At 50.1% G+C, this 26,227-nt stretch overlaps 1 protein-coding gene across 3 annotated transcripts in view; it reads right to left on the bottom strand.

The window, feature by feature from the left end:
- abca2 (ATP-binding cassette, sub-family A (ABC1), member 2) overlaps positions 1–26,227 on the bottom strand; it is a 739,176-nt gene that overhangs the window by 265,212 nt on the left and 447,737 nt on the right. For all 3 annotated transcript variants that reach the window (XM_072488215.1, XM_072488216.1, XM_072488217.1), the window contains 2 exons: positions 21,237–21,365; positions 826–993 (listed from right to left, as the gene is read on the bottom strand). In XM_072488215.1, coding sequence (XP_072344316.1) covers positions 826–993; positions 21,237–21,365 — 297 coding nt within the window. The remainder of the gene's footprint in view (positions 1–825; positions 994–21,236; positions 21,366–26,227) is intronic.

Below are 26,227 nucleotides of genomic sequence, written 5' to 3'. Positions count from 1 at the left end.
ACCCATTAACACCCAGTGGACTCAATCCACCCCTCCACACACTGACTACCCCGCTCTGGAACTGCTCCACACCCCTCCTCCCACAAGGCTCCTCCACCCACGGGATTCCCCCTCGAGCCAACGAACACCCAGGGATTTTCCCACGAACCCCTGAAGACCCCTTCCCCGCCGAGACTCCCCCCACCGGATTCTTCACCCTCCCCGCAAACACAGGAACTCCTCCACCCCCATGGGGCTCTTCCTCTCCCACAGGAACATCCCCCCCCCCCCCTCCCACACACACACACACTGATCCGAAACTCCTAGAACTTACACTTACCTTCTCAGTGGCTTGTCAAAGACCTTTAAATTTGTTTGGATCTTTAGCCTGATCTGGTTTACTGCAACTTGCGCTGTAAAAAAGGGCGTGTGTCTGACTTACCTGTGACTGAGCTGCTCTTGATGGTGGGGCTGGAAACATGCAGCACACTGCCCGACCCGAGTTAGAAAGTTAGTCGAGATCGGCTCAGCTGGACTTTTATGCAAGTACTTTTGAACAGATTGCCAGCAGTAGTTATAGCCTAATTGCATTTTTTTCACTAAAACTTTCCAAAATATAATCGAGATAAATTTGTTGATGTATTTTTTAAAAACCTATTCCCATTTGTGTTTTCTGGTTCTCTAACTCAATGCACGTTGCAGCAACAATTGATTATATGTCTATGTAGGCTAAAGCAACGCACTGCTACAACAAGTGTGCAGGTTGTTTTGCTATATCCGTCGCGGAGGTGCAATCAGCGCAGATGGTTCCAGGAAACAAGTTGGACCAAGCGCATGAGTTCTAACCTTGGACATGAACTGGATCCAGCCACAGGCCGCATTGTCAATGGTGTCCAGCTGTTGGATCAGCGTGCTCGAGTTCGGCATGGAGAAGTTGCTGTTGATAAATCTCCTGATGATGTCGCTGTCGGAGGCGTTCAGCACTTCCGGATGCTTTGTCAGATCGGAGGTAAACTGCAGAGCAAAAGCAAAAGGAGCAAAAGGTCTGAAATGTACAGCTTGCGTATCTCACTCAGCTTCAGATCCCATTTCTGTGCTTCCACGTTCAACTTAACTAATCCACTTTAAATGTGTATCTTTAAGTGAGCGACTAAGCACCAGATTAATTGGTTAGAGAACGTTTTGAAGTCAGAGTCAAACACGGGGAGGATATTTTCCCGATCGGTGTTCGTTAATGTCGACGTTGTTTAAAATGAGCGGATTAATCTCGTCTGTAAACGGTATCCTCTTGGGTGTTATTGCTAGCATTTCTTGTATTTGCTCATTCTATATAAAGTTAAAATTATACCAATAACAGTTATTGTAAATGGTTTTGTGGTCACATTTCAGTTCAACATTTAGAGAGATGGTGAGAGTCAATTAAAAATTAAAAAAGCCTAAAAAGCGACATTCAAAGCTTCATTTCTGGAAGCAGAGTTAATATTTAGAGGAGGCAAGTCCAATCAAAGTCGCCTTTGCTCAGGAGCCTTAAATAGAACAATCTTTTCATCTTTTCATAATGATATAAAGGCACCAATTACTCAGAAGGGATTGTGTAACCATGTTGTGGGTTCATTTATTTAAACTAGGAACATGAGAATAGATATTTGATTTGATTTATTGTCACATGTACCGAATTACAGTGAAAAGTATTTTTCTGTGGCCAAGGGAATGTACACAGTTCCGGGGGGGGGGGGGGGGGGGGGGGGGGGTGCGAATCCCGCCAGGCTGCTCCGACGCCGGGCCACCGGTTCTCCGGCGACCTCGACGGGCCGAGTGCTCGTCGGCATCGTTTGCGTATGGCCCTACCCGGCGGGACCTCGGCATTCTGGCTGTGAGGGGCGTCCTGGTGTGGGGTGCGGGGGGGAGCCGACTCCGGGGGGGCACCCACGGTGGCCAGGCCCGCAATCGGGCCAACCAATCGGCGGGCGCGCTAATTCCGGGGGGGACCTATGTTCCACCGTGCCGGGCCTCAGTAGGACTCCATCATGTTGCCCACGGACCAGCGCGGAGATGGCCGTGGCGCGCATGTGCGAACCCGCTCCAGCCGTGGCGCACATGCGCAGACCCACTCTGGCCATGGCGGGCCGGCTTTCAGCGCCGGAGCAGGGCACAGCACTCCGGTGCCATTCTAGCCCCCGAGGAAGAGGAGAATGACTGGCCTGGAGGCCCGTTGACGCCGGCATCAACACTTGGTTGGGATTTCAGAGAATCTTGGCCAGGTAAGGGATTGAACATCAACAAGGGCATGGAGAGAAGGATATTGATTCAACATCAACAGAGGCATGAAGAGAAGAATATTGATTCAGCATCAACAGGAGCACAGAGAAAAGGGTATGGATTCAGCATCAACAGGGGCACAGAGAAAGGGATACAGATTCAACATAGACAGTGGCACAGAGCGGGGTATGGATTCAACATCGACAGGGCACAGAGAAAGGGATCTTATTGAGGGGGATCTTATTGAAACTTACAAGATACTGCGAGGCCGAGATAGAGTGGACGTGGAGAGGATGTTTCCACTTGTAGGAGAAACTAGAACCAGAGGACACCATCTCAGACTAAAGGGACAATCCTTTAAAGCAGAGATGAGGAGGAATTTCTTCAGCCAGAGTGCGGTGAATCTGCGGAACTGTGGCTGTGGAGGCCAATTCACTGAGTGTCTTTAAGACAGAGATAGATAGTTTCTTGATTAATAAGGGGATCGGGGTTCTGGGGAGAAGGTAGGAGAATGAGGATGAGAAAATATCAGCCATGATTGAATGGCGGAGCAGACTCGATGGGCCGAGTGGCCTAATTCTGCTCCTATGTCTTATGGGACTTGGATTCAATATCAACAGGAGCACAGAGAGAGGGATATGAATTTAACATTGACAGGGGTATTGATTGAGCACCCATTATACCTCATGCCCAGTTTCCTCTATTCAATCCACTATCGACCTGTTTGCACCCCTGCCCTTGGGGTTTGAACCGAGCAAAATGCAGGATAGGAAAAGGATCAGATACTTAATTTATTTTAAACGTTTAAGCTTTCCTCATTGGGCTAAACATTTTTGACATTTACACTTGACAAGCTTGGCTTTCTCTCACTTGACTGAATTTCCCAGTGGGTTCTGTCAGTTCCAGAATGGGGAATGTTTGAATGCCGACTGTGGTATTGGGAAGCTCAAATACAATTCTGCGGTAGCTGAAATCAAACAGAATTATGTCACTTATTACCAAAAAAACAGGAAACCAGCTGCTCAGTGACAGATCCACTGGCAGACAACCAAATTCCTTGAAGTCGGATTTTGATTCCAGATTTCAACCCTTGGTTTTTGATATTAATTAGGACTATGATTAGACCTGAGATGATGAAGAATATCTGACAACATGTGAACTGCATTAACACCTCCACCACAGATGGTTTCAGAACTCCCTGGAATGGTAGAGCAGACTATGTTTCGCTCTTTCTATTCTAATTAATTGAAGTGAAAAAGCACCACAATGATTTTATCGTGACTGATTTTTTTTTTGCTTTCGTAATTTGCTATTAGTGGCACAACCCCAGTCCTCCAGCCGCTTACAGCAACGTAATGGAGGTGAACTCTAACCTGCGACCTGCAGTTTTATGGGTCTTGGAGCCTGTCAAAAGCACTGGCTCCCATTCCAGTTGCGGCTTTGTGGGTACTACTCTTGTCTCTAACCAGGGTTGTGTACTCAATTCCCATCCAGCAACGTCAGCACGAAGTCGAGGGCTGAGGGTATGCCACACTGTTGGTGGTACCATCTTTCAGGTGAGACATTAAACTGAGGACTCGACTGCCTCCTCAAGTGTACCTAAAACATCCCATAATTCCATTTCAAAGAACAGCAGGGAGCGTTTTGCCCTGTGCCTTAGTCAATCTTTATTCCACAACCAATATCTCAGAGAAAACAAAAGAGATGAACTGGTCATCATCCTGAAAGTGGGAGTTTTGCTGTGTGCAAGTTGGATGTCCTGTTAAAAAAAGACAGGCATTTATAAAGCACCCTTAACAAAGGCCCAAAGCACTTCCAAAGTACGGTCACTGCTGTAACGTAGGAAACCACAGCAACCAATTTGAACACAGCAAGCTCCCACAGGCTGAAATGTGATTGTGACCAGATCATTTATCTGGACTCTTGGTCAAGTGATCAATGTTGGTCACTACACCACTCCATTGTTTTTCCTTCAAAATAGTGTCATGAGATTGTTTACGTGCACCTGAGAGCGTACACAGTGCCTCACTTTCTGAAAGACAGTGGGCAGGATTCTCCGTTGGTTGACGGCGAAATCGCGAAACATGATTGGGCGGAGAATAGGTTCCAACGCGAAAATTGCAGTGGGTGCCGATTTAACGTGAAATCGCTATTCTCCGTAACTTTAACAACGGCGTCAATGCGGTACGGAACGTACGCACAGTAAACACCCTTTGCAAGTCATTAGCGGGCCTGACCCAGTATTTTTTGGGGCCTCCGCAATGCTCCACCTCCGATGGGCCGAATTCTTGATGGCGCGGTTCACCTCTGCTTTTAAAAATCGCGAAACCGGCGTCGTAGCTGCTCAGGAAGAGAGAGAGAGAGAGAGAGAGAGAGAGGGTACGGAAAGTGTCCAACATCGCCATAGTTTGATGACAGTTGTGGTCTGGCTGGGGGAGCTTCTGCCAGGGCTGATAGGGTGGCAGGTGGGGGGGCTATGGGATCGGGGTGGATGGGAACAGAACACCATTGCCACAGCCGGAAAGGCAGCCATGCAGCTGCGCACGCCGCTCACAACCCACTGTGAACTTAAGGCCACGGATCTTATAGGTGTCCCCCCCAAGTACCCCACCCCCCAGGTGCCCTCTGGCTCCAGCAGGATGGGCATGCCTCCAGTGCAACCAGTGCCATCTTGTTGGCTGGGATGAGTGTGTGGGAATTATAATGTGTATATGCGGCTAAAGCGTATCAGCCTCCCGAGTGTCAATCATGGACCCGGCGAATCCCGCAACGTTTTTCATTGGAATCGATTGTGTTCCTCGTGGCACCGGTGCCTGCCCCTCCACAGTTGCTGAATCGATCCAGGTTAGGCACCAATTTTGCTGTCATCCAAGTCCACGAATTCTGCATCGGCATCAACACTTCGCCTCAGAAACAGAGAATCCCGCCCAGCATCTCCGACAACACTGCACTGGAGCGTCATTCCCCAGAATGGGAACTGAACGCACAGCCACCTGATTCAGAGAATGCACAACTGACACACGCTTCCGAGTTTGCAAGTCACCGTCTTTTCTCCTTTATTTTCCTGACTTCACAATTAATCTTGTGGGTTCTTGTTTGGCCCCATTGTGTACATACAGCGAATGGACTTGTTACCTTCACTGTCTATTTGCCATTGAGTGAAGATACTTCTGTTTGCTGTTCTAAATTGAGAAATCTGTTTAATCATGTGTAGTTTGAGCTCCTAATCCATATTTACCCTCTATAAACGAGTCAATATTCAATTCAATGATTCAATGATTTCAGCTCATCGTTGCTCAGTATTTTATCATTCCAATCAGTCACATTGAACTATTCCAACTGTTTTATTATGTTCTTGACTTAGCATAAGCTGCTTCCTTGATGTGCGCTCTGACAAAGGAAGGATCAGACTTGGAGATAGCTTTAACACATTTATTAAACTATTAACAATTCTCCTACTTGGATTCAACGCTACTGTTAATCCTGCTATAGCTACTCAGACTGACGAACCAGTCTGCTACAATCCACGTGGTGGGAATGATGTGTTTCAATCAACCCTGTGTACTCACTGAGTGTCTCCACTAGAAAGAGAAAGATAGTGGGTGGGATTCTCCGAAATGGAGGCAGAGTGTTCGCGCCGTCGTGAATGCCGTCGAGCTCACGGCGGCGCGAAACGGCCCCTATCCCGACCGATTCAGGGCCCGATAATGGGCTAGGAGTGGCGCCGCGTCATTTACACGTGACGGGCCTTGGCGCCGCGTCAAGGTGGCACCGCATACATGACGCGGCCGGCGCCGCATAACTGGCGTCACCCGCGCATGCGTGGTTGCCGTCCTCTCCGAGTCCGCCCCGCAAGAAGATGTCAGACGGGGCTGCAGACGAAAGGAGGTCCTCCTTCAGAGAGGACGGCCCGACGATCGGTGGGCACCGATCGTGGGTCACACCCCATTTGAGGCCCCCCCCGGTGCAGGATCCCCCTCCCCCCCCCCCCCCCGCAGGCTGCCCCCCAGCGTTCCCGCGTTGTTCCCGCCGGCAGTGACCAGGTGTGGATGGCGCCGGGGGGAACCCGCCGTTTTGGGCTGGCCGCTCGGCCCATCCGGGCCCGAGAATTGCAGGGGTGCCGGAGTATTGCCATTTTGGGTGTCTCGGGCGATTCTCCGGCCTGCACCGCGCAGAACTCGACGGGGCCTTTCTCGCCGCTTGGGAGAATCGCGGGAGGGCGTCGGACCGGCGTCGCGGGAATATTTGGCGACCCAGGCGATTCTCCCAACCGACGCGGGAGCGGAGAATCGCGCCCCATGTGTGCAGTGTCCTTATATATGGGTTGGTGTAATACCCTCCTGTGGCAGTGTCACCTCTGTGTGTATCGTGACTGCCCATTGGTCGTGTCCTATCTTATTGATCTATTGGTTGACTGTCTGTGTGTCATGTCTCTGGTGTTCCCTCTAGTGTCTAGCTAGGTGTAGTGTATGTACATTAACCCTTTGTGTACTTACAGTGATGTATATCACCACATTCCCCCTTTTTTCGTGTCATATATTTTCTGTACAGTGTTAAAGAAAATTGAACAAACTAGGTAGATGAGTGATACTCTGTACAAGTTATGATAACAGTGATCATTAAACAAAAAGTCAAAAATCAAATGCATGAGTCCAAAGTTCATTAATTATTATGGTCGAGTGGCTTTCTTGTTTGGTTGCTGATGTTGATGGTGGCATTGCATTGTAAACGCCATCAGTGCCCCTGTGCTGAAGGAACCAAGAAGTGGTCAAATCACTTTGTTGTCGGATTTGGAATTTTTTTTAATTTCAATGCATGTGGTGGTAATTCTTGATGACATCTGTCCTGAAAGGCAGGTTGCCTGTTGGTAGTGCAGCAAACATGAATTGGTAAGATGCATCGTCCTGCAATGGCATGTCATTGTACTGAACTGAGCAGTAACAGTGTCCCTCATTTGCAGAGTTGTACCATGTCGTTGTTCTATTGGTGTTTTTGTCGTGCTTGTTGTCAACGTTGTTGCCTTCGGTACGCTTCTTGCTGTTGTCTTTGATGTTGTTGTTGTGTTGGTTGGTTTTGTTGTCGTGTTTGCTGCGCTTAAGTACAAAGTACATTACCCTGTGGATAATGCGAGTCCTTCACACAGTTACTCGTGTTTTGTGGCATCTGCTGTTACCTTGAGTGTGCCGTCACTGAGTTTGCGGCGCTCCCCGTCTGGAGTCATGTCCAGCTTACTTGAATCAGCTTTGGCTTGTGGATGCTCCCGTCTGGAGTCTGGTCTGTTTCACCTGAGTCAATTTTGGCTTGTGGATGCTCCCATCTGGATCCCTTTCTGGTGCACATGAATCAGCTGTGGTTTCTTGATGCTCGCCGTCCGGAGTCATTTCAGGTTCACTTGCATCTTCTGAGGTCTCTCGATGCTCCCCGTCTGGGGTCAAAACAGTCAGGAATACATTTGCTTGCGGAGAGGCTCGAGAGAGTGAGGTTTGACGTAACATGGTGTCACCGGAGTCACCAGTAGTCTCACTGTGATTGTCGAGTGCCTCTGTACACACTAGCTGAGGTCTGTCACGTTGCACATCTGGTATGGGAAGTGGGTTGCCATCGTCACTTGTCTCACATACAGTGGGTAGAGCCTCAGTGTCTTCTTGTCATTCACTTGAGCTGGGTAGACCGTCAGAGTCTTCTTCTGGTGGCTCAAATAATCTGGGTGGACTGTCATAGTCTGCTTGCTGTACACTTGAGCGTGGTAGACTGTCAGAGTCTTCTTCTTGTTCACTGGAGCGTGGTAGACTGTCATAGTCTGCTTGCTGTACACTTGAGCGTGGTAGACTGTCAGAGTCTTCTTCTTGTTCACTGGAGCGTGGTAGACTGTCATAGTCTGCTTGCTGTACACTTGAGCGTGGTAGACTGTCGGGAGTCTTCTTCTTGTTCACTGGAGCGTGGTAGACTGTCATAGTCTGCTTGCTGTACACTTGAGTGTGACAGACTGTCATAGTCTTTCTATTGTTCACTTGAGCGTGGCAGACTTGCATTGTCTGCTGCTGGTTGCTCAGAGGAGATTGCTAGACCCTCATGGTCTTGTTCATGCAAGGACTGCACTTTGGAGTCTTGCATTGCTTCTATCGTGTAGGCTGTCCACGAGCTCGCTGTGGAGGCTTGTGTCACTTCCTCTGTGGAGTCTTGCAGCGTTCCTTGTGTGAAATCGTGCATTGGTCTCTGTGGAAACTGTCATCACTTCTTGTTCATGCAAGGACTGCGCTCTGGAGTCATGCGTTGCTTCTATCTTGGAGTCTGTCCACAAGCTCTCTGTAGAGGCTTGTGTCACTCGAGTCACTTCTTGTTCATGCAAGGACTGCGCTGTGGAGTCTTGCGTTGCTTCTATCCTGGAGTATGGGACCCTTTGTGGTGCGTGGACCACTCTCTGTGTGGAGTCAGGGACCCTTCGCGGTGCATGGACCACTCTGTGTGTGGCAGCAGGCCGCTCTCTGTGGGCTTGTACCGCTCTCTGTCTCTTGGTGTCAGGCCGCAACATAATCCTGCACTCACGAGTCGGGATGTCATATATGCTGGGCTGAAGATCCTCAAATCTGAAGAACTCGTCGCGGGGTCGTCAATGTACAACATGTCTAGTTGCGGATCGAATTTGGTACTGGGGTAGCCTCCCAAGGTGAAAGCTTCGACTGAGTGTTGTCTTCCAAGACCATATCATCACATTTTGTGTCGGAGCAGGCATTGGGCTTGCGATGTCCAAAGAAGAATTAAAGGCCTAAGTCATAGTCTTCAAGGACTGTATCATCTCTTTGGGTGGTGCTAACTGCTTGTTGCAGGGTTCTGCGCAGGTTACTTTCAGTTACTGGTCAAATTTCAGGCATTGTGCTGTCGTTCCAGGTGAAAGAATCTGGTTTTGAGGCTTCAAATTTTTTTTCCCGTGTTTTGGGACATTTCCCCCTTTAAGTGGGCATGGTCCAGGGCCTCTGACGTCATGACGCTTGTGACGTAGAGCGTAGGAAGCGATTGCGCATGCGCAGATCGCTGTTCCTTTACTTGGGGCCTTTTTCGCAATTGCGCATGTGCGACTTCTCGTGCATGCTAAAGTGGACCTTTCCGTTCTGTGCGCTCTTCGCAGCACCTTTTCCAAGATGGCTGCAATTCAAAACTGCCGTTCGTTGCTGCAAGCCTACCTCACGGTGAGTTTTGGCACCTCTTTTACCTTTTCTTCTTGTATGTTCCTCGCAGAATTCTTGGAATTTGTCCAGGACTACCTGGAATCGCTCTTGTTTTGCCCCTTTGAGTATTTGAAGGTCTGGAAGATTTCAGCTGCTTCTGGACCCGCAATGGTATGTAGAAGCTTTATTTTTTCTGCATCCACCACGCCATCTAAGTCGGACGCTACCAGGTAGGTCTCGAATCTCTGCCGGAACCAACGCCGGTTTTCACTGAGATTTCCGTGGCACTGAGCCTCTGCGGAACCGGAATCCCAAACATCATCTTGCCTGGCTGTTGTTGCTGGTTGTCACTATTCGCTGAGTTGAAACTTCATGGATTTAACAGTTCACTCCTGGAACCATGTTTTGTTTATGCTTTTGACGTAGCATAAGCTGCTTCCTTGATGTGCACTCTGACAAATAAAGGATGAGACTTGGAGATAGCTTTAACACGTTTATTAAACTATTAAAAGTTCTCCTACTTGGATTCGACACTCCTGTTACTCCTGCTATAGCTACTCAGACTGACGAACCAGTCTGCTACAATCCACGTGGTGGGAATGATGTGTTTCAATCAACCCTGTGTACTCACTGAGTGTCTCCACTGGAAAGAGAAAGATCATGTGTGCAGTGCCTTACATATGGGTTGGTGTAATGCCCTCCTGTGGCAGTGTCACCTCTGTGTGTATCGTGACTGCCCATTGGTTGTGTCCTATCTTACTGACGTATTGGTTGACTGTCTGCATGTCATGTCTCTGGTGTTCCCTCTAGTGTCTAGCTAGGTGTAGTGTATGTACATTAACCCTTTGTGTACTTAGTGATGTATATCACCACACCAACAACATTGTAGGAGCTGGAGTTATGAATAATTTGAGCACCGCAAGCAAGGGATGAAGTCCGTTCTCATATCCGAAACATGCAGCCTTACCCTACATGATGTGGAAATGCTGCAACTTGCTGATGGTCAGGAGTTCTCAGCCCTCCGTGATTCTTTGTGAGCAGCAACTTTCTTTAATCCTAACCCTAACCTTTGACCATGATTCGCAAATACAATCCTGGTTGGATTACACAGATGATGAAAATGTTGCAAAGGATACCATTTATTATTAACTATTCTTCAGCAGGACTTCCGGGTGCAGCTATGCAGAGCTCGGTCGCATATTCGGCAGCTCCCGCTTGGAACGGACTTTTGGGCTCTTTTACAGGGCCCCCACGGCACTTGTTTGACATTTCCCGGTGTGGGAAGAAGACTGCAGCATTCCCCTGACAGTGTCCCCCAGGAATGTTATGTCTTTTGGCTACCAGACCCGGCAGAAACAGTGAAAGATTTGGCTTGAGCTGCAGCGATAGACAAAAGCCTCTTCCAGCATGCAGGCGGGGGAAGGGCAAGCTTAAAGCTGCAATCTGACTTGACTCTATCAAAGGTGAATTCTAGCAGCAGAGGGAACAACTGTGAAAAGATCTACCAAGGCCATTGAAGAAGCAGGGACGAGGCTTCCAGTGGCGGTCATGGAGGAGTAGGTCGCGCATTCAGCAGCTCCCGTCTGGAGCCGACTCTCAGACATTTTTCAGGAGTTTCCATAGACTTTTTGGGGCAGACTGGTGAAGAAACACTGCCAAAAGGATTCCCTCTCGACTTCCGGTTGCGGCTATGCGGAGCTAAGCCGCACGATTCGGCAGCTCCCGCTACCAGGGACTTTCGGGCTCGTTAGAGGAGCCCCAATGGAACTTTTTCTTTTTTTGACGCAACCCATGGGGAAGGGAAGAGAGAGGTCCCCCTCCAACTTCTATGAAACGGACCAGAAGTGTAACGGCCAAAGGAGCGGCACTGGAGCAAGGGGAGAAGCGAGGGAAAGAAAACAAAATGGCGGCGGCCAGGGACAAAGGGGAGCTGCAGGAGTTCGTCAAGCGCTGCTTCGAGGAGCAGCGCGAGGAGATGCGCAAAGAGATGTTGGCGCCTATGCTTTCGGCAATTGAAGGACTCGGGATCACGCAGAAGGCCCACGAAGCTAAGATCCAGGAGGTATAGAAAAGAGTCAGTCAGAACGAGGACGAGCTCGTGGGCCTGGCGGCGAGTGTGGAGCAGAATGAGGCGCTACACAAGAGGTGGGCGGGAAGACTCGAAGACCTGGAGAACAGGTCGAGGAGAAAGAATCTGCGAATCCTGGGTCTCCCTGAGGGAGTGGAGGGGGCTGATGCCGGTGCATACGCGAGCACGATGCTCGAGGCGATGATGGGCACGAAGGCCCCTTCGAGGCCGCTGGAGTTGGACGGGGCACATCGGGTGCTGGCGAAGAAGACCCAGGCAAATGAGTCGCCAAGGGCGATGGTGGTGAGGTTCCACCGGTTCACGGACAGAGAGTGGGTCCTGAGATGGGCCAAGAAGGAGCGGAGCAGTAAGTGGGACAATACAGAGATCCGAATATACCCGGACTGGAGCACGGAGGTTGCAAAGCGGAGAGCGGGTTTCAACCGGGCCAAAGCGGCGTTGTGCCGGAAAGAAGTGAAATTCGGAATGCTGCAGCCAGCGCGACTGTGGGTCACATACAAGGGCCAACACTACTACTTCGAAACGCCTGAAGAGGCGTGGACCTTTGTACAAGCCGAAAAGTTGGACTCTAACTGAAGGTTTGTGAGGGTGGGGGGGATGTTTTGGGGTTTGATGTGTGATGGTTGTTGTATATAGGGGGTCAATCACGCGCAGGAAATGTTACATGGGCTGGGGGAGAGAGACAAGGCCGCGACAGGAGCTGCGCCAGAGGGGGGTGGAGCGGGCTTTGGAAAGCGCGGCGTGTTTTCCCGCGCACGGGAAGAAAGGCGGGAAGGGGAACGAAGGAATGCATATGGATTGGGAGACTCCCACGCGGGGAGGTCAATGGGATGGCGGGGGAAGCCGGGGTCAGCAGGCGTCAGCTGACTTACGGGAGTGACATGGGGGGAGCAAAAAAGCTAGACAGGGGTCTAGCGGGGGGGAGGGGAGGGGGGGGTGGGGAAAGGGTTGCTGCTGCACTGGCCGAAAGGGAATGGGACACAGAAGAGGTGGTTGGGACGGGGGACCCCCTTTGGGGGACTGGAGGGTGAGGGAGGCGTGGACACGGGACTGGCCCAGAAAAGGAGATGGCTAGTCGGCGGTGAGAGCCCCTCCAATCCGGCTGATAACGTGGAATGTGAGGGGCCTGAATGGCCCGGTGAAGAGGGCTCGAGTGTTCGTGCACTTAAAGGGACTGAAGGCGGACGTGGCCATGCTCCAAAGACACATCTGAAGGTGGCGGACCAGGTCAGGTTAAGAAAGGGATGGGTAGGACAGGCCAGGGAATTTTCTTTCTTCTCCCATGTACACAAAGCCTACTCCCGGATAGATTTCTTTGTTCTGGGTAGGGCGTTCATCCAGAGGGTGGAGGGGACGGAGTATTCGGCTATAGCCATTTCGGACCATGCCCCGCACTGGGTGGAACTGGAGCTGGGAGAGGAGAGGGACCAACGCCCGTTGTGGCGGCTGGATGTGGGACTGCTGGCGGACGAGGTGGTGTGTGGGAAGGTGAGAGGGTGTATCGAAAGGTACTTGGAGGCCAACGACAACGGGGAGGTGCGGGTGGGAGTGGTATGGGAGGCGTTGAAGACGGTGATCAGGGAGAGCTAATTTCCATTAAGGCTCATAGGGAGAAGACAGAGGGTATGGAAAGGGAGAGGTTAGTGGGGGAGATTTTGAGAGTGGACAGGAGATACGCAGAGGCCCCGGAGGAAAGATTACTTGGGGAAAGACGACGGCTCCAGACGGAGTTTGACCTGTTGACCACAGGGAAGGTGGAGGCACAGTGGAGGAAAGCGCAGGGGGCGACCTACGAGTATGGGGAAAAGGCTAGTCGGATGCTGGCACACCAGCTACGTAAGAGAATGGCAGCGAGGGAAATAGGGGGAGTCAAAGATGGAAGAGGAGCCACGGTTCGGAGTGCGACAAAAATAAACAAGGTATTCAAGGCCTTTTATGAAGAGCTGTACAGATCCCAGCCCCCAGCGGGGGAAGAGGGGATGAGACGATTCCTAGATCAGCTGAGATTCCCGAGGGTGGAGGAGCAAGAGGTGGCTGGTTTGGGGGCACCAATTGGGTTGGAGGAGCTGAGCAAGGGTTTGGGGAGCATGCAGGCGGGGAAGGCCTCGGGACTGGACAGATTCCCGGTGGAGTTCTACAGGGAGTACGCAGACCTGTCGGCCCCGCTACTGGTGAGGACCTTTAATGAGGCAAGAGAGGAGGGGACCCTGCCCCCGACAATGTCGGAAGCGACAATTTATTTGATCCTAAAGCGGGCCAAGGACCCACTGCAATGTGGATCGTACAGGCCGATCTCGCTCCTCAATGTGGATGCAAAGTTGCTGGCAAAAGTACTGGCCACGAGGATCGAGGACTGTGTCCCGGGGGTAATCCACGAGGACCAGACGGGATTTGTAAAGGGCAGGCAACTAAACACCAATGTGCGGCAGCTCTTAAACGTGATAATGATGCCATCGGAGGAGGGAGAGGCGGAGATAGTGGCAGCTATGGACGTGGAGTAGGCCTTTGACCGAGTAGAGTGGGAGTACCTCTGGGAGGTGCTGCGTAGGTTTGGGTTCGGGGTAGGGTTTATCAATTGGGTTAAGCTCCTTTACAGAGCCCCGATGGCGAGTGTAGTGACGAACCGGCGGAGGTCGGAGTAATTTCGACTGTACCGAGGGACGAGGCAGGGGTGCCCCCTGTCCCCCCTGTTGTTCGCATTGGCGATCGAACCATTGGCCATGTCATTGAGGGAGTCTAATAAATGGAGGGGGGTGGTCCGAGGGGGAGAAGAGCATCGGGTGTCGCTATATGCGGATGACCTGTTGCTGTACGTGGCGGATCCAATGGAGGGGATGGTGGAGGTCATGCAGACTCTAAGGGAGTTTGGGGAGCTTTCGGGCTATAAGCTCAATGTAGGGAAGAATGAGCTCTTTGTATTACACGCGGGGGACCAAGAAAGAGGGATAGGGGACCTACCGCTGAGGAGGGCGGAGGGGAGCTTTCGGTATCTGGGGATCCAGATAGCCAGGCGTTGGGGGACCCTACATAAACTGAATCTGACGAGGAGGATTTCAAAAGATGGGACATGTTACCGCTCTCGCTGGCGGGTAGAGTGCAGTCGGTCAAAATGGTGGTCCTTCCAAGGTTTCTGTTTGTGTTTCAGTGCCTACACATCATGATCACTATGGCCTTTTTTAAGAGAGTAGGCAGGAGTATTATGGGGTTTGTGTGGGCGAATAAGACCCCGAGAGTAAGGAGAGGGTTCCTGGAACGCAGTAGGGACCGAGGAGGGTTGGTGCTGCCAAACCTGGGGAGCTACTACTGGGCAGCAAATGTGGCGATGATCCGCAAGTGGGTTTTGGAGGGAGAGGGGGCGGCATGGAAGAGGATGGAGATGGCGTCCTGTAAAGGAACGAGCCTGGGGGCGTTGGTGACGGCACCGCTGCCGCTCTCGCCGACAAAGTGTACCACGAGCCCGGTGGTGGCGGCAACACTAAAGATCTGGGGCCAGTGGAGACGGCACCGGGGTGCAATGGGAGCATCAGTGTGGCCCCCGATCAGGGGTAACCACCGGTTTGTCCCGGGGAAGATGGACAGGGGGGTTCCAGAGCTGGCATCGGGCGGGGATTGGAAGAATGGGGGACATGTTCATCGACGGGACGTTTGCGAGCCTAGGGGCACTGGAGGACAAGTTTGAGTTACCCCCGGGAAATGCCTTTAGATATATGCAGGTGAGGCCTTTTGTGAGGCGACAGGTGAGGGAATTCCCGTTGCTCCCGGCACAAGAAGTTCAAGATAGGGTGATCTCGGGTGTATGGGTCGGGGAGGGCAAGGTGTCGGAAATACACCAGGAGTTGAAAGAAGAGGGGGAAGCGCTGGTAGAAGAGTTGAAGGGTAAATGGGAGGAGGAGCTGGGGGGAGGAGATTGAGGAAGGTCTGTGGGCTGATGCCTTAGGTAGGGTTAATTCCTCCTCCTCGTGTGCCAGGCTTAGCCTGATACAATTTAAGGTGGTCCACAGAGCGCACTTGACGGGGGCGAGGTTGAGTAGGTTCTTTGGGGTAGAGGACAGATGTGGAAGGTGCTCAGGGAGCCCGGCGAACCATGTCCATATGTTTTGGTCATGCCCGGCACTGGAGGGGTTCTGGAGAGGAGTGGCGGGAGCAATATCTCAGGTGCTGAAAGTCCGGGTCAAGCCAAGCTGGGGGCTAGCAATATTTGTAGTAGTGGACGAACCGGGAGTGCAGGAGGCGAAAGAGGCCGGCATTCTGGCCTTTGCGTCCCTAGTAGCCCGGCGAAGGATCTTGCTAATGTGGAAGGAGGTGAAGCCCCCCCCAGCCTGGAGGCCTGGATAAATGATATGGCTGGGTTCATAAAGTTGGAGAGGATTACGTTTGCCTTGAGAGGGTCTGCGCAGGGGTTCTACAGGCGGTGGCAACCGTTCCTAGACTATCTCGCGGAGAGTTAGAGGAAGGTCGGTCAGCAGCAGCAGCAACCTTGGGGCGCGGGGGGGGGGGGGGGGGGGGGGGGGGTGGAGGGGACGTCCTGGGGGGGGGGGGGGGGGGGGGGACTGCCTGGGAGGGTGGATGAGCAAGAGATAACATGAAGGGTGGGGGAATCTGGCACGTACGGGTGAGGGCCAGTGTACAAAGTTGTGTAAATATATAATTTTGCCATGTATATATCTTGCTCTGCGCGATTTCTCGTTTTTTTTTTTGTTACGAGGGTGGGGGGGGGGGCTATTGTTTGTAAGGGAGAAAAATTGTGTTTAAAAACTTTAATAAATATATATTTTTTTTTAACTATTCTTCAGCATCTTTTTCAAGGGGCACAAAATCCCTACTGATTTATGCAAACTTTACAGTAAATCTAGTTGTGGCTGCGTTCCTGAACATCACAACTTTATATGAAACGACTTTAAGTAAATCATATGTTCCAATAAGAATCAATGATAAATCCAGAGATAAGTTCCTTAGGACATTTCTTGCCCAGAAAAAAACAATGGGCGGGATTCTCCAGTCGCCGATGCCGAAATGGCGTTCGGTGATCGGCCGGAGAATCCCCGTTTGCGCCGAAATTGGGGGCGGCACCGCTTTTGCAATGCTCCGCCCCCTCAAAAACGGCGTACTTGCATGCCGTCGGGACAGCCTCAGGACGTCACCCGAGGCCCTCTCCCGATGCTCTGCCCCCGATGGCGTGGAACATGTCCTTTTCATTTTCGGGAACCCGGCGTGGCGGCTGCGGACTGAGTCCAGCGCCGCCACAGTTGGGGGGTGGGGGGGAGCCGTTCCGCGGGCAGGACGGCTTTGGCGGGGGTTTGGGGCACTGGTGGAGGTATCCCGGGAGTGGCGAGGCTGATTACAGGGGAGCAGTTTTGGCTGGCCGGGTCCGTGCACGGCGCGGCCACTGCAGACCGCCGCTGTGAGCATGCGCACCCACGGACCCGGCAATTCTCTGGCCTTATGCGCAGGTAAAGCCGGGGGCTTTACGCTGTGTGCCTGCTAGCTCCCCACCAGACGGCGGATTGGTGCAGCTTTTGCACCGTTTTTTCGGGCGTAAAACGCCACTGTTCCCATGCCGCCGTCAGCACTTAGTCTTCGAATCGGCGAATCCAGCCCAATGTACAAGTTGAAATACTGAATTATAAATGTACAGCACTGTGTGTTCCTGGCTCAAATAAGTTGCAACATAAAATGCATCACTAATTATAAAAGAAACACTACACAGTATGCAACTGAAAAATACACTCGCCATGCAGGTACAGCACTGTCTGATTAATCAGGCTCTATCTAGCAGCAGAGCTTGGTTGGTGCAGGTACCAGCTTCTGCCACTAGATGAAACCCAGGACTTCAGTAGGAATTCAGTATGGGCGAAGCCAGCAGTGGAGGCCAGGGAGCGGAGGGGAGGGGAGCTGAGGCCAAGGCGGGTAGAGGAGGCAGGGGAGGGGAGGAGAGGTTGGGTAGGGGAGGAAAAGAGATGTTGGGTAGGGGAGGAAAAGAGATGTTGGGGAGGGGAGGAAAAGAGATGTTGGGGTGGTGAGGTCAGGGACGGGAGACGAGGTAAGGTCCGGGAGAGGAGGAGAGGTCGGAGAGGGGAGAAAAAGTGAGATTGGGGAGGTTAGCTAGAGCCGAAGTGCTGGGGGGAGGGTTTGTGAAGAGATAGGCCACAGAATAGGAAGTCCATGACAAACAACGTTAAACTGAAAGTGGCAACATTAAAGCATATGATGATCACTACTTTATTAGGAACCTTAACGTCAGCGTTAAGGAAGGACTGACTGTATCTGATACTTAAACAACAATACTTCACTTAAAAAATTCTGCAGTTTCTTGAATCAAGATACATACATAGGTCAAACAGTGTTAAACAACTGTGCAGTGTTACTCATCAATTTAAACACGGTTTCTTTCCTATTCCAGCTGCACTTCATGGCTATTTGGTCAGCAGCAAGGCCTTAGCTACACTCTCACGCCCGTTTCTGGGTCTGCATGAGGGTCGGTGGCCTCAAGATCTGAATCTACTCCCTCCCACTGACCCTTTGACCTGTGAGGAAACATACAGTGAGCATATACAATGTAGAACAGGTGAACAACTGAATTAATACACGAGGCATCTCCATCTGTCTGAATGGACAATCCTATACATCAATAAAATATACTTGTCTTCACTTTTCTTCCTGAACGCAATAGGTTTAGAGACCAGTGTTGTGGCACACACGGTATTGCTTTGAATTCAATGCAGCACTCCCAAGTGTGTTTGCTTTAAAATGGCAAACTGAAGACCATGGAGACGGTGATGGACACAAAGCCTCAGTAATGTGAAAGAGTGGGAGGAAGGACTTGAATTGATATAGAGCCTCACTGTTGTAGGAACTTCCCAATCAATTGAGTACTTTTGAAGTGTGTTCTAATGTTGGCACGATAGGAGTACAGCACAACCAGCAATGAGATAAGGTTAGGTCGAAATTCTGGAACTCCCTCCCTAACAGCGCTTTGGGTGTACCTACACCACATGGACTGCAGCGGTTCAAGAAGTCAGCTCATCGCCACCTTCTCAAGGGCAATTAGAGGTGGCCAAAAAATGCTGTCCCAGCCAGTGAGGCCCACATCGCATGAACGAATAAAGAAAAATGACCAATCATATGTTTTCCGTTGTGAAGGTTGAGGAATAAATGTTGGTCAGGGCACATGGGAGAAAAACATTGTTCTTCTTTTGAGCATACACTCCATTCCTTTAAGTCTACCCTCAATCTCGGTTCAACATCTCATTCTAAGGTGGTACGTTGCTTAGCATATCCTGAGTACAGCCTGCTCAGGGAAACTATGATGTATGAACTTGAGATTATCAATAATGAACCAAACTGAACACTTAAAGATCTGGAATGATTGGGCTGATTGCCTTGGCTGGTGACCTTTGGAAGCTACGGCCGAGGATCCCTGAGAGTGTATTTAGGTTTGCAATTGTCCTGGGAATGTCCTCTGGAAGGTGGCAGCATTTGCGGTGAATACTTGCAAGTGTAACACCACAGAAACTGGATAAAGGCATGTTGCAGCAAATGAACAGCCTTACAACACCAGGTTAAAGTCTAACAGGTTTGTTTCAAATCACTAGCTTTCGGAGCATTGCTCTCTCCTCAGGTGAATCAAAATAAAAGAGCAGTGCTCAGAAAGCTAGTGATTTAAAACAAAGCTGTTGGATTTTAACCTGGTGTTGTAAGACTTCTTACTGATCTCACCCCAGTCCAACTCCGGCATCTCCACATCATGGCAACAAATGAAGACAGATCACAGCTAGGCTAGGTTGCAGTATCACCAACGCTCAAAGAGCTCACCCATTCTCGATATTAAAGCTCACCCACGAAGGTTGGGTAGGCAGTCGAAGTGCGGGGGCCCTATAAATTGTTCCCTACGAAGGGGCTCCAGTCCTATGAGTGCAGGGGATTAGCCAAGAGGGAAAATATGGCATTAAAAAAAATCTCTCTGAAAATCTATGATCCTGAACAGTTATTTTAAGTAGCAGATAAGTTTTTCGAGGAGGTCACTAAGATGATTGATGCAGGTAGGGCAGTAGATGTTGTCTATATGGACTTCAGTAAGGCCTTTGACAAGGTCCCTCATGGTAGACTAGTACAAAAGGTGAAGTCACACGGGATCAGGGGTGAACTGGCAAGGTGGATACAGAACTGGCTAGGCCATAGAAGGCAGAGGGTAGCAATGGAGGGATGCTTTTCTAATTGGAGGGCTGTGACCAGTGGTGTTCCACAGGGATCAGTGCTGGGACCTTTGCTCTTTGTAGTATATATAAATGATTTGGAGGAAAATGTAACTGGTCTGATTAGTAAGTTTGCAGACGACACAAAGGTTGGTGGAATTGCGGATAGCGATGAGGACTGTCTGAGGATACAGCAGGATTTAGATTGTCTGGAGACTTGGGCGGAGAGATGGCAGATGGAGTTTAATCCGGACAAATGTGAGGTAATGCATTTTGGAAGGGCTAATGCAGGTAGGGAATATACAGTGAATGGTAGAACCCTCAAGAGTATTGAAAGTCAAAGAGATCTAGGAGTACAGGTCCACAGGTCATTGAAAGGGGCAACACAGGTGGAGAAGGTAGTCAAGAAGGCATACGGCATGCTTGCCTTCATTGGCCGGGGCATTGAGTATAAGAATTGGCAAGTCATGTTGCAGCTGTATAGAACCTTAGTTAGGCCACACTTGGAGTATAGTGTTCAATTCTGGTCGCCACACTACCAGAAGGATGTGGAGGCTTTAGAGAGGGTGCAGAAGAGATTTACCAGAATGTTGCCTGGTATGGAGGGCATAAGCTATGAGGAGCGATTGAATAAACTCGGTTTGTTCTCACTGGAACGAAGGAGGTTGAGGGGCGACCTGATAGAGGTATACAAAATCATGAGGGGCATAGACAGAGTGGATAGTCAGAGGCTTTTCCCCAGGGTAGAGGGGTCAATTACTAGGGGGCATAGGTTTAAGGTGAGAGGGGCAAGGTTTAGAGTAGATGTACGAGGCAAGTTTTTTACGCAGAGGGTAGTGGGTGCCTGGAACTCACTACCGGAGGAGGTAGTGGAAGCAGGGACGATAGGGACATTTAAGGGGCATCTCGACAAATATATGAATAGGATGGGAATAGAAGGATACGGACCCAGGAAGTGTAGAAGATTGTAGTTTAGTCGGGCAGTATGGTCGGCACGGGCTTGGAGGGCTGAAGGGCCTGTTCCTGTGCTGTACATTTCTTTGTTCTTCTTTGTTCTTATAACATTCTCTGGGTTCAGAACCCCCTCAGAACACTGTATCATGAAGCACTTCATCAATTAAGTACTCTCATTAAACACAAATGAAGTCAGTGTTCTTATAAATGTGCCCCTTAGGCTGATTCAAAGCTTGTATGCAATTGTTTTCCACATCCAATTTAATTGTTAAGACAAGCAAACCTGTAACATGCAACCCTTCTGGTCATGCTAACGGACAACAGAGTTCCATTTCTTCTGAATAGATTCACGGTGGTGAAAGAATTTGTTCTGACAGTCTGATGAGATCCGGTTAGTGCTGCAATTGGGGTACGTGATCTGTGCTGCTATGTTGCATAAATGCCTTTTAAGCCAGTGTAAAAAAAAAACAAATCACTTTAAAAGGATTACAGCAATTTGACAGAAGCGTGGGGCAAAAGGTCATCGAATCTTGTCTGCCATTCGGCTTCATTCACCCTGCTGCGTCACAGGCTGGCACAGTGTGCAAGTGCACCTACCTGCTGCAGCCAACTGATGCGATTCTGGAGCTTGCCATCTTCCAGGAATGTCCGGATTTCCGAGGAAATGTTCAGCCAGACCGTGGCGTAGTGCGTAACATTCCCGACAAAGGCAAACGTTTCATTGGCCTGGGAAAGAAAATGCCGGTCAGACACGAACAAATGTAGTCATTAGCATTTCCAAGAATGAATGGAATTCACATAGGTAGCAGTTGACTCCAGAAGGAGGTTTCGTGACATGTGCGCCCGAGAACCCCCGAAATGGAAAAGCCTTACAAGGTCAGCAGGAGAGAGAGACGCCCTGAGTGAAAAAGCCACTACCCTCAATGGACAGTCAGGCACATGGGAACACAACAGCTGAAAGTTCCCCTCCAAGTCACCCACCTTCCCGACTTGGAAATATATCGCCCGTTCCTTCACTGTAGCTGGATCAAAATCCTGGAACTCCCTCCCTAACAGCACTGTGGGTATACTTACACCACAGGGACTGCAGCGCTTCAAGAAGGCAGCTCACCGCCACTTTCTCAAGGGCAACTAGGGGTGTGCAATAGATGCTGGCCTAGCCAGCGACATCCACATCCCGTAAATGAATAAAACAATAAGGACTGGTACTGGGGTGCTCTCACATACCTGATTACACACAGCAAATTTGCCCACTCAACCGAGCAAATAACAAATGTAAAACAGTTTACTTGTCTCAACATCAGTAAGACGAGAGATCTGTTGTAGTGTGACATCCCAGAGCAGATAGAATAATTTCCCCTGTCAGTTTCGCTACTCGCCATCGAGAGCACGGTTTCAAGTGTACCTGCTCTACATTCCACAGTCGGACTGACAGTAAGATGGGCCAGAATCTCCAGTCAGGAGTCCAGGTTCGATGGGAGTGGTTTCCGCCGGGTCATGGGACAGCTGACCGCTGTCGGTCTTGCGCTGTTCAGCTGATTAAATATGCACCCTCGAGGAGCACCCCCCCCCCCAACCCCCCATTTCCCGTGGTGGGGGCCGGCAGAAAGTTATCATCCCCATCATTACCTCATGGGGGTCGAAGGTCCGTGTGCCTTATTTATAGGCCGGTAGCTTAGAGCACTTAAGGTGCAGGTCCAGGTAATTTTAAAGTGTTTAGGGTCTCTGCCTCCGCCACCAACTCGGGCAGTAAATTCCAGACACCCACTACCCTCTGCATAAAAAGGTTCTTCCTCATGTCCCCTTCAACACTTCCTCTTCCTCCTTTGCCCAGTCGCTGTTCCACCCTTTAACCCTTCCTTGGTAAACTTCCACGCAACCTGCTCTGCCACCCCAATGTTTCAAGCATAGGCTGACACTTACAGACAGTCCCCAAAGAGGACAATGCAGCGGCAACTCATTGTTAATCATGGAAGGGCTCTACCTTGCCAGGTCCACATCCACATAGGCCCAGTTGCAAAACTGAACCTTCCAATTCCTTGCTGGCAGGGAACTTAATCTGGAGTGGGAACGCAATTCAAGTGAGCAGGCCATTTAATGAGCATGCATGGCATGGTGATCCATGCAAAGGGCCTTCCAATGTTAATTGTCAGGAAGCTCGACCTGCTTTTAACCTGCCTTTAAAGTCTTGAGAGCTTAATTTCCCAAATTCCTCCCGTGTCGAGAAACTGATTTTTGGTTTGATGCCAAATCTTAGAATTTACAGTGCAGAAAGAGGTCATCTGGCCCATCAAGTCTGCACCGGCCCTTGGAAATAGCACCCTACTTAAGACCACTCCTCCACCCTATCCCCAACCAACCTTTTGGCACTAATGGGCAATCCACCTAACCTGCACATCTTGGGACTGTTGGAGGAAACCAGAGCACCCAGAGGAAACCCACGCAGACACGGGGAGAACGTGCAAACTCAACACAGACATTGACCGAGGCCGGTTTTGAACCCAGGATCCTGGACCGGTGAGAAAGCAGTGCTAACCACTGTGCCACCGTGCTTTAGGAATCTGGGGCGAAATTCTCTGACCCCCCGCCGGGTCGGAGAATCGCCGAGGGCTGGTGTGAATCCCGCCCCCGCCGGTTGCCGAAGTCTCCGGCACCAGAGATTCGGCGGGGGCGGGAATCGCGCCGTTCCGGTTGGCGGGGCCCCCCCCCGCGATTCTCCGGCCCAGATGGGCCGAAGTCCCGCCGCTAAAATGCCTGTCCCACCGGCGTAAATTAAACCACCTACCTTACCGGCGGGACAAGGCGGCGCGGGCGGGCTCCGGGGTCCTGGGGGGGGCACGGGGCGATCTGGCCCCGGGGGGTGCCCCCACGGTGGCCTGGCCCGCGATCGGGGCCCACCGATCCGCGGGCGGGCCTGTGCCGTGGGGGCACTCTTTCCCTTCCGCCTCCGCCACGGTCTCCACCATGGCGGAGGCAGAAGAGACTCCCTTCACTGCGCATGCGTGGGAAGCTGTCAGCGGCCGCTGACGCTCGCGCGCATGCGCCACCCGGAGATGTCATTTCCGCGCCAGCTGGCGGGGCACCAAAGGCCTTTTCTGCCAGCTGGCGGGGCGGAAATTCGTCCGGCGCCGACCTAGCCCCTTAAGGTCGGGCCTCGGCCCCCAAAGATGCGGAGCATTCCGCACCTTTGGGGCGGCGCGATGCCCGTCTGATTTGTGCCAGTCGGCGGACATCGCGCCATTTCCGGAGAATTTCGCCCCTGATGTGAGAATCTGGGTAGACAGTGGTGCAGTGATATTTTCTACTGGACTAATAATCCAGAGATCCAGGGTAACGCTCTGGGGATCTAGGTTCGAATCCCACCAAGGATATGTGGGAAATTCGATCTCAATTTAAAAAAATCTAGAATTAAAAGTCCAATGATGACCATGAAACCATTGTCGATTGTCATTTAAAAAGAATCCATCTGGTTCACTAATGTCCTCTCGGGAAGGAAATCTGCCATCCTGACCTGGTCTGGCCTACATGTAACTCCAGAGTCACAGCAGTGTGGTTGACTCTTAACTGTCCTCTGCAATGGCCGAGCAAACCTCGGGTAGTCAGGGATGGACAAAAAATGCTGGCCTAGCCAACGATGCCCACATCCCGTGAATGAATTAAAAATTAAAAATAACAAACCTTATTTTCCATGACCCTACAATACTTAAAAACTCAAAAAAAGATCCTCCTTAAAACAGGTGACATTTCAGAAATTCAATGAAATGGAGGAAGAGGTTTTTTGCAAATAAACTGAATTTGCCTTTTATTACAGAGCCGGGATAAAAGATTCTTTCTCTGCTGTCACCATCTGAAGTACAATAGCATTTGCATACTGCCGGTAGCTAAATTAAATATTTATAACTTTTATTTTAAACAGTTGCTGCTGCAAAATTGCAAGACGAAGCATTCCATCAGCTGACAGCAAGATTTAACAAGCTCTGACTGAACACATCTCGCTATATCTCTACTTTAATAAGCTCCCAAATCTCCACTCCATGTACTCCAACCAGTGGAAATCATTTCAATTTAAGACAAGACTGGGGGACATGGGAGTGCTGAATGCTGTTTGCAACTCAGGAGTTGGAGTATAAGCACGATGAATTTATTGAAAAAAAATAATGTCCTTGGATCCAAGAGTATTTTTCCAAATCGTGCATCTCATAAAAGAATACTTATTATGCTTCTTATTGTGTTTCTCGGTGTTCTAACCTTAGGCAGATATTAATCCATTGCTGATTTGGAAAATCTGCCCCTCATGTTGCATTCTGTGCTTCACATTCCATCTCCACAAGTTGCATATTATTATCTATCTGGCAATTCATCAGCTTCCAGTCTGGAGCTGACAGTGGTATCTCACAATGGAAAGAAGTGGGAGAGAGGAGAAGGGAGGAAGAGATGGAGGGAGAGATGGATGGAGAAGGAGGGAGAAGGGAGGGAAAGGGAGGGGAAGGGAGGAACGAAAGGGAGAGAAGAAAGGAGAGGAGGGCGAGAGGGAGACAGAAAGGGAGGGAAGGAGGGAGGGAGGACTTGCATTTGTAACGTGCCTTTCGTGAACTTAGAATTGCACAAAATGGTTTACAACCAATTAAGTATTTTTGAAGTGTAGTCACTGTTGTAAAGCAGGAAACGGGGCAGCCAAACATGCACAGAGCAGGTTTTCACAAGCAATCATGTAATACTAACCAAAAACATTTGATTTGAGGTGTTGAGGAAGACATTTTAGCCAGGACAACAGGGAGAATTCCGCTGCTATTCTTCGAAAAGCTCCCATGGGACACTGTACATCCACCTGGGCGGCCCGGAACACACAGGGAGAGTGGTGTTCCCTCAGTATGACACTGAAATATTAGCCTTGTCATTCTCAGTTAGGTATGAGATTGCTACTAATGAGGCATTTACAGTGTGACAAATTCACATTGGGCATCCTATTTATAAATACGGTCATAGGAATTGACAATGAAAGTATAAAACTAAGGACATAAGACATAATTTTAAAATGGAGACTGAACTATGTATGAGCTAACTATTTTACTTCTTTACTACAATTCAAGAAAATATATCTTGTCCTTCATATAAAGTAGGTGCAATATCCGTGCTGCATCACAAAGTCAGATTTCTGGATATCCTCCTTATGTGGGGTTAATCCCCTTGGTGCATTATATTTAGCAGCCTGCTTGATGTGCTTGCGTTAACTTTTTGTTATTTGATTACTACCATAGATTCATTTTGAGTAAATTATATAAACTGCATTAAAACCATGCAGATAGGATCGAAGTACAGGCACTCATCATAAAACGGAGAAAATTAAACACCCCCGGCCATGATGACTTCTAATATATCAGTACAACTGTGAAGGTTGACCAACATGGGAGTCTGCGAGAGCCCAGAATATGGCCCATAGCTTTGGAAAGATTCAAAAGAAATGAATCTTCATCTAAATATGCTGTGAAGATTCGGCTCCTTGATCCATTAAAAATGGAGGCAACCCCTGCCCACCCTTTGATACTGAGCAGTTGGCATCAATCAGAAAGGTCACTGGATTTCTGCAG

The sequence above is a fragment of the Scyliorhinus torazame genome, chromosome 22 (genome assembly GCF_047496885.1).
Source record: "Scyliorhinus torazame isolate Kashiwa2021f chromosome 22, sScyTor2.1, whole genome shotgun sequence".
Classification (NCBI taxonomy): domain Eukaryota; kingdom Metazoa; phylum Chordata; class Chondrichthyes; order Carcharhiniformes; family Scyliorhinidae; genus Scyliorhinus; species Scyliorhinus torazame.
The sequence above is the reverse complement of the archived record's forward strand: the minus strand, read 5'-3'. Positions and strand labels throughout refer to the sequence as shown.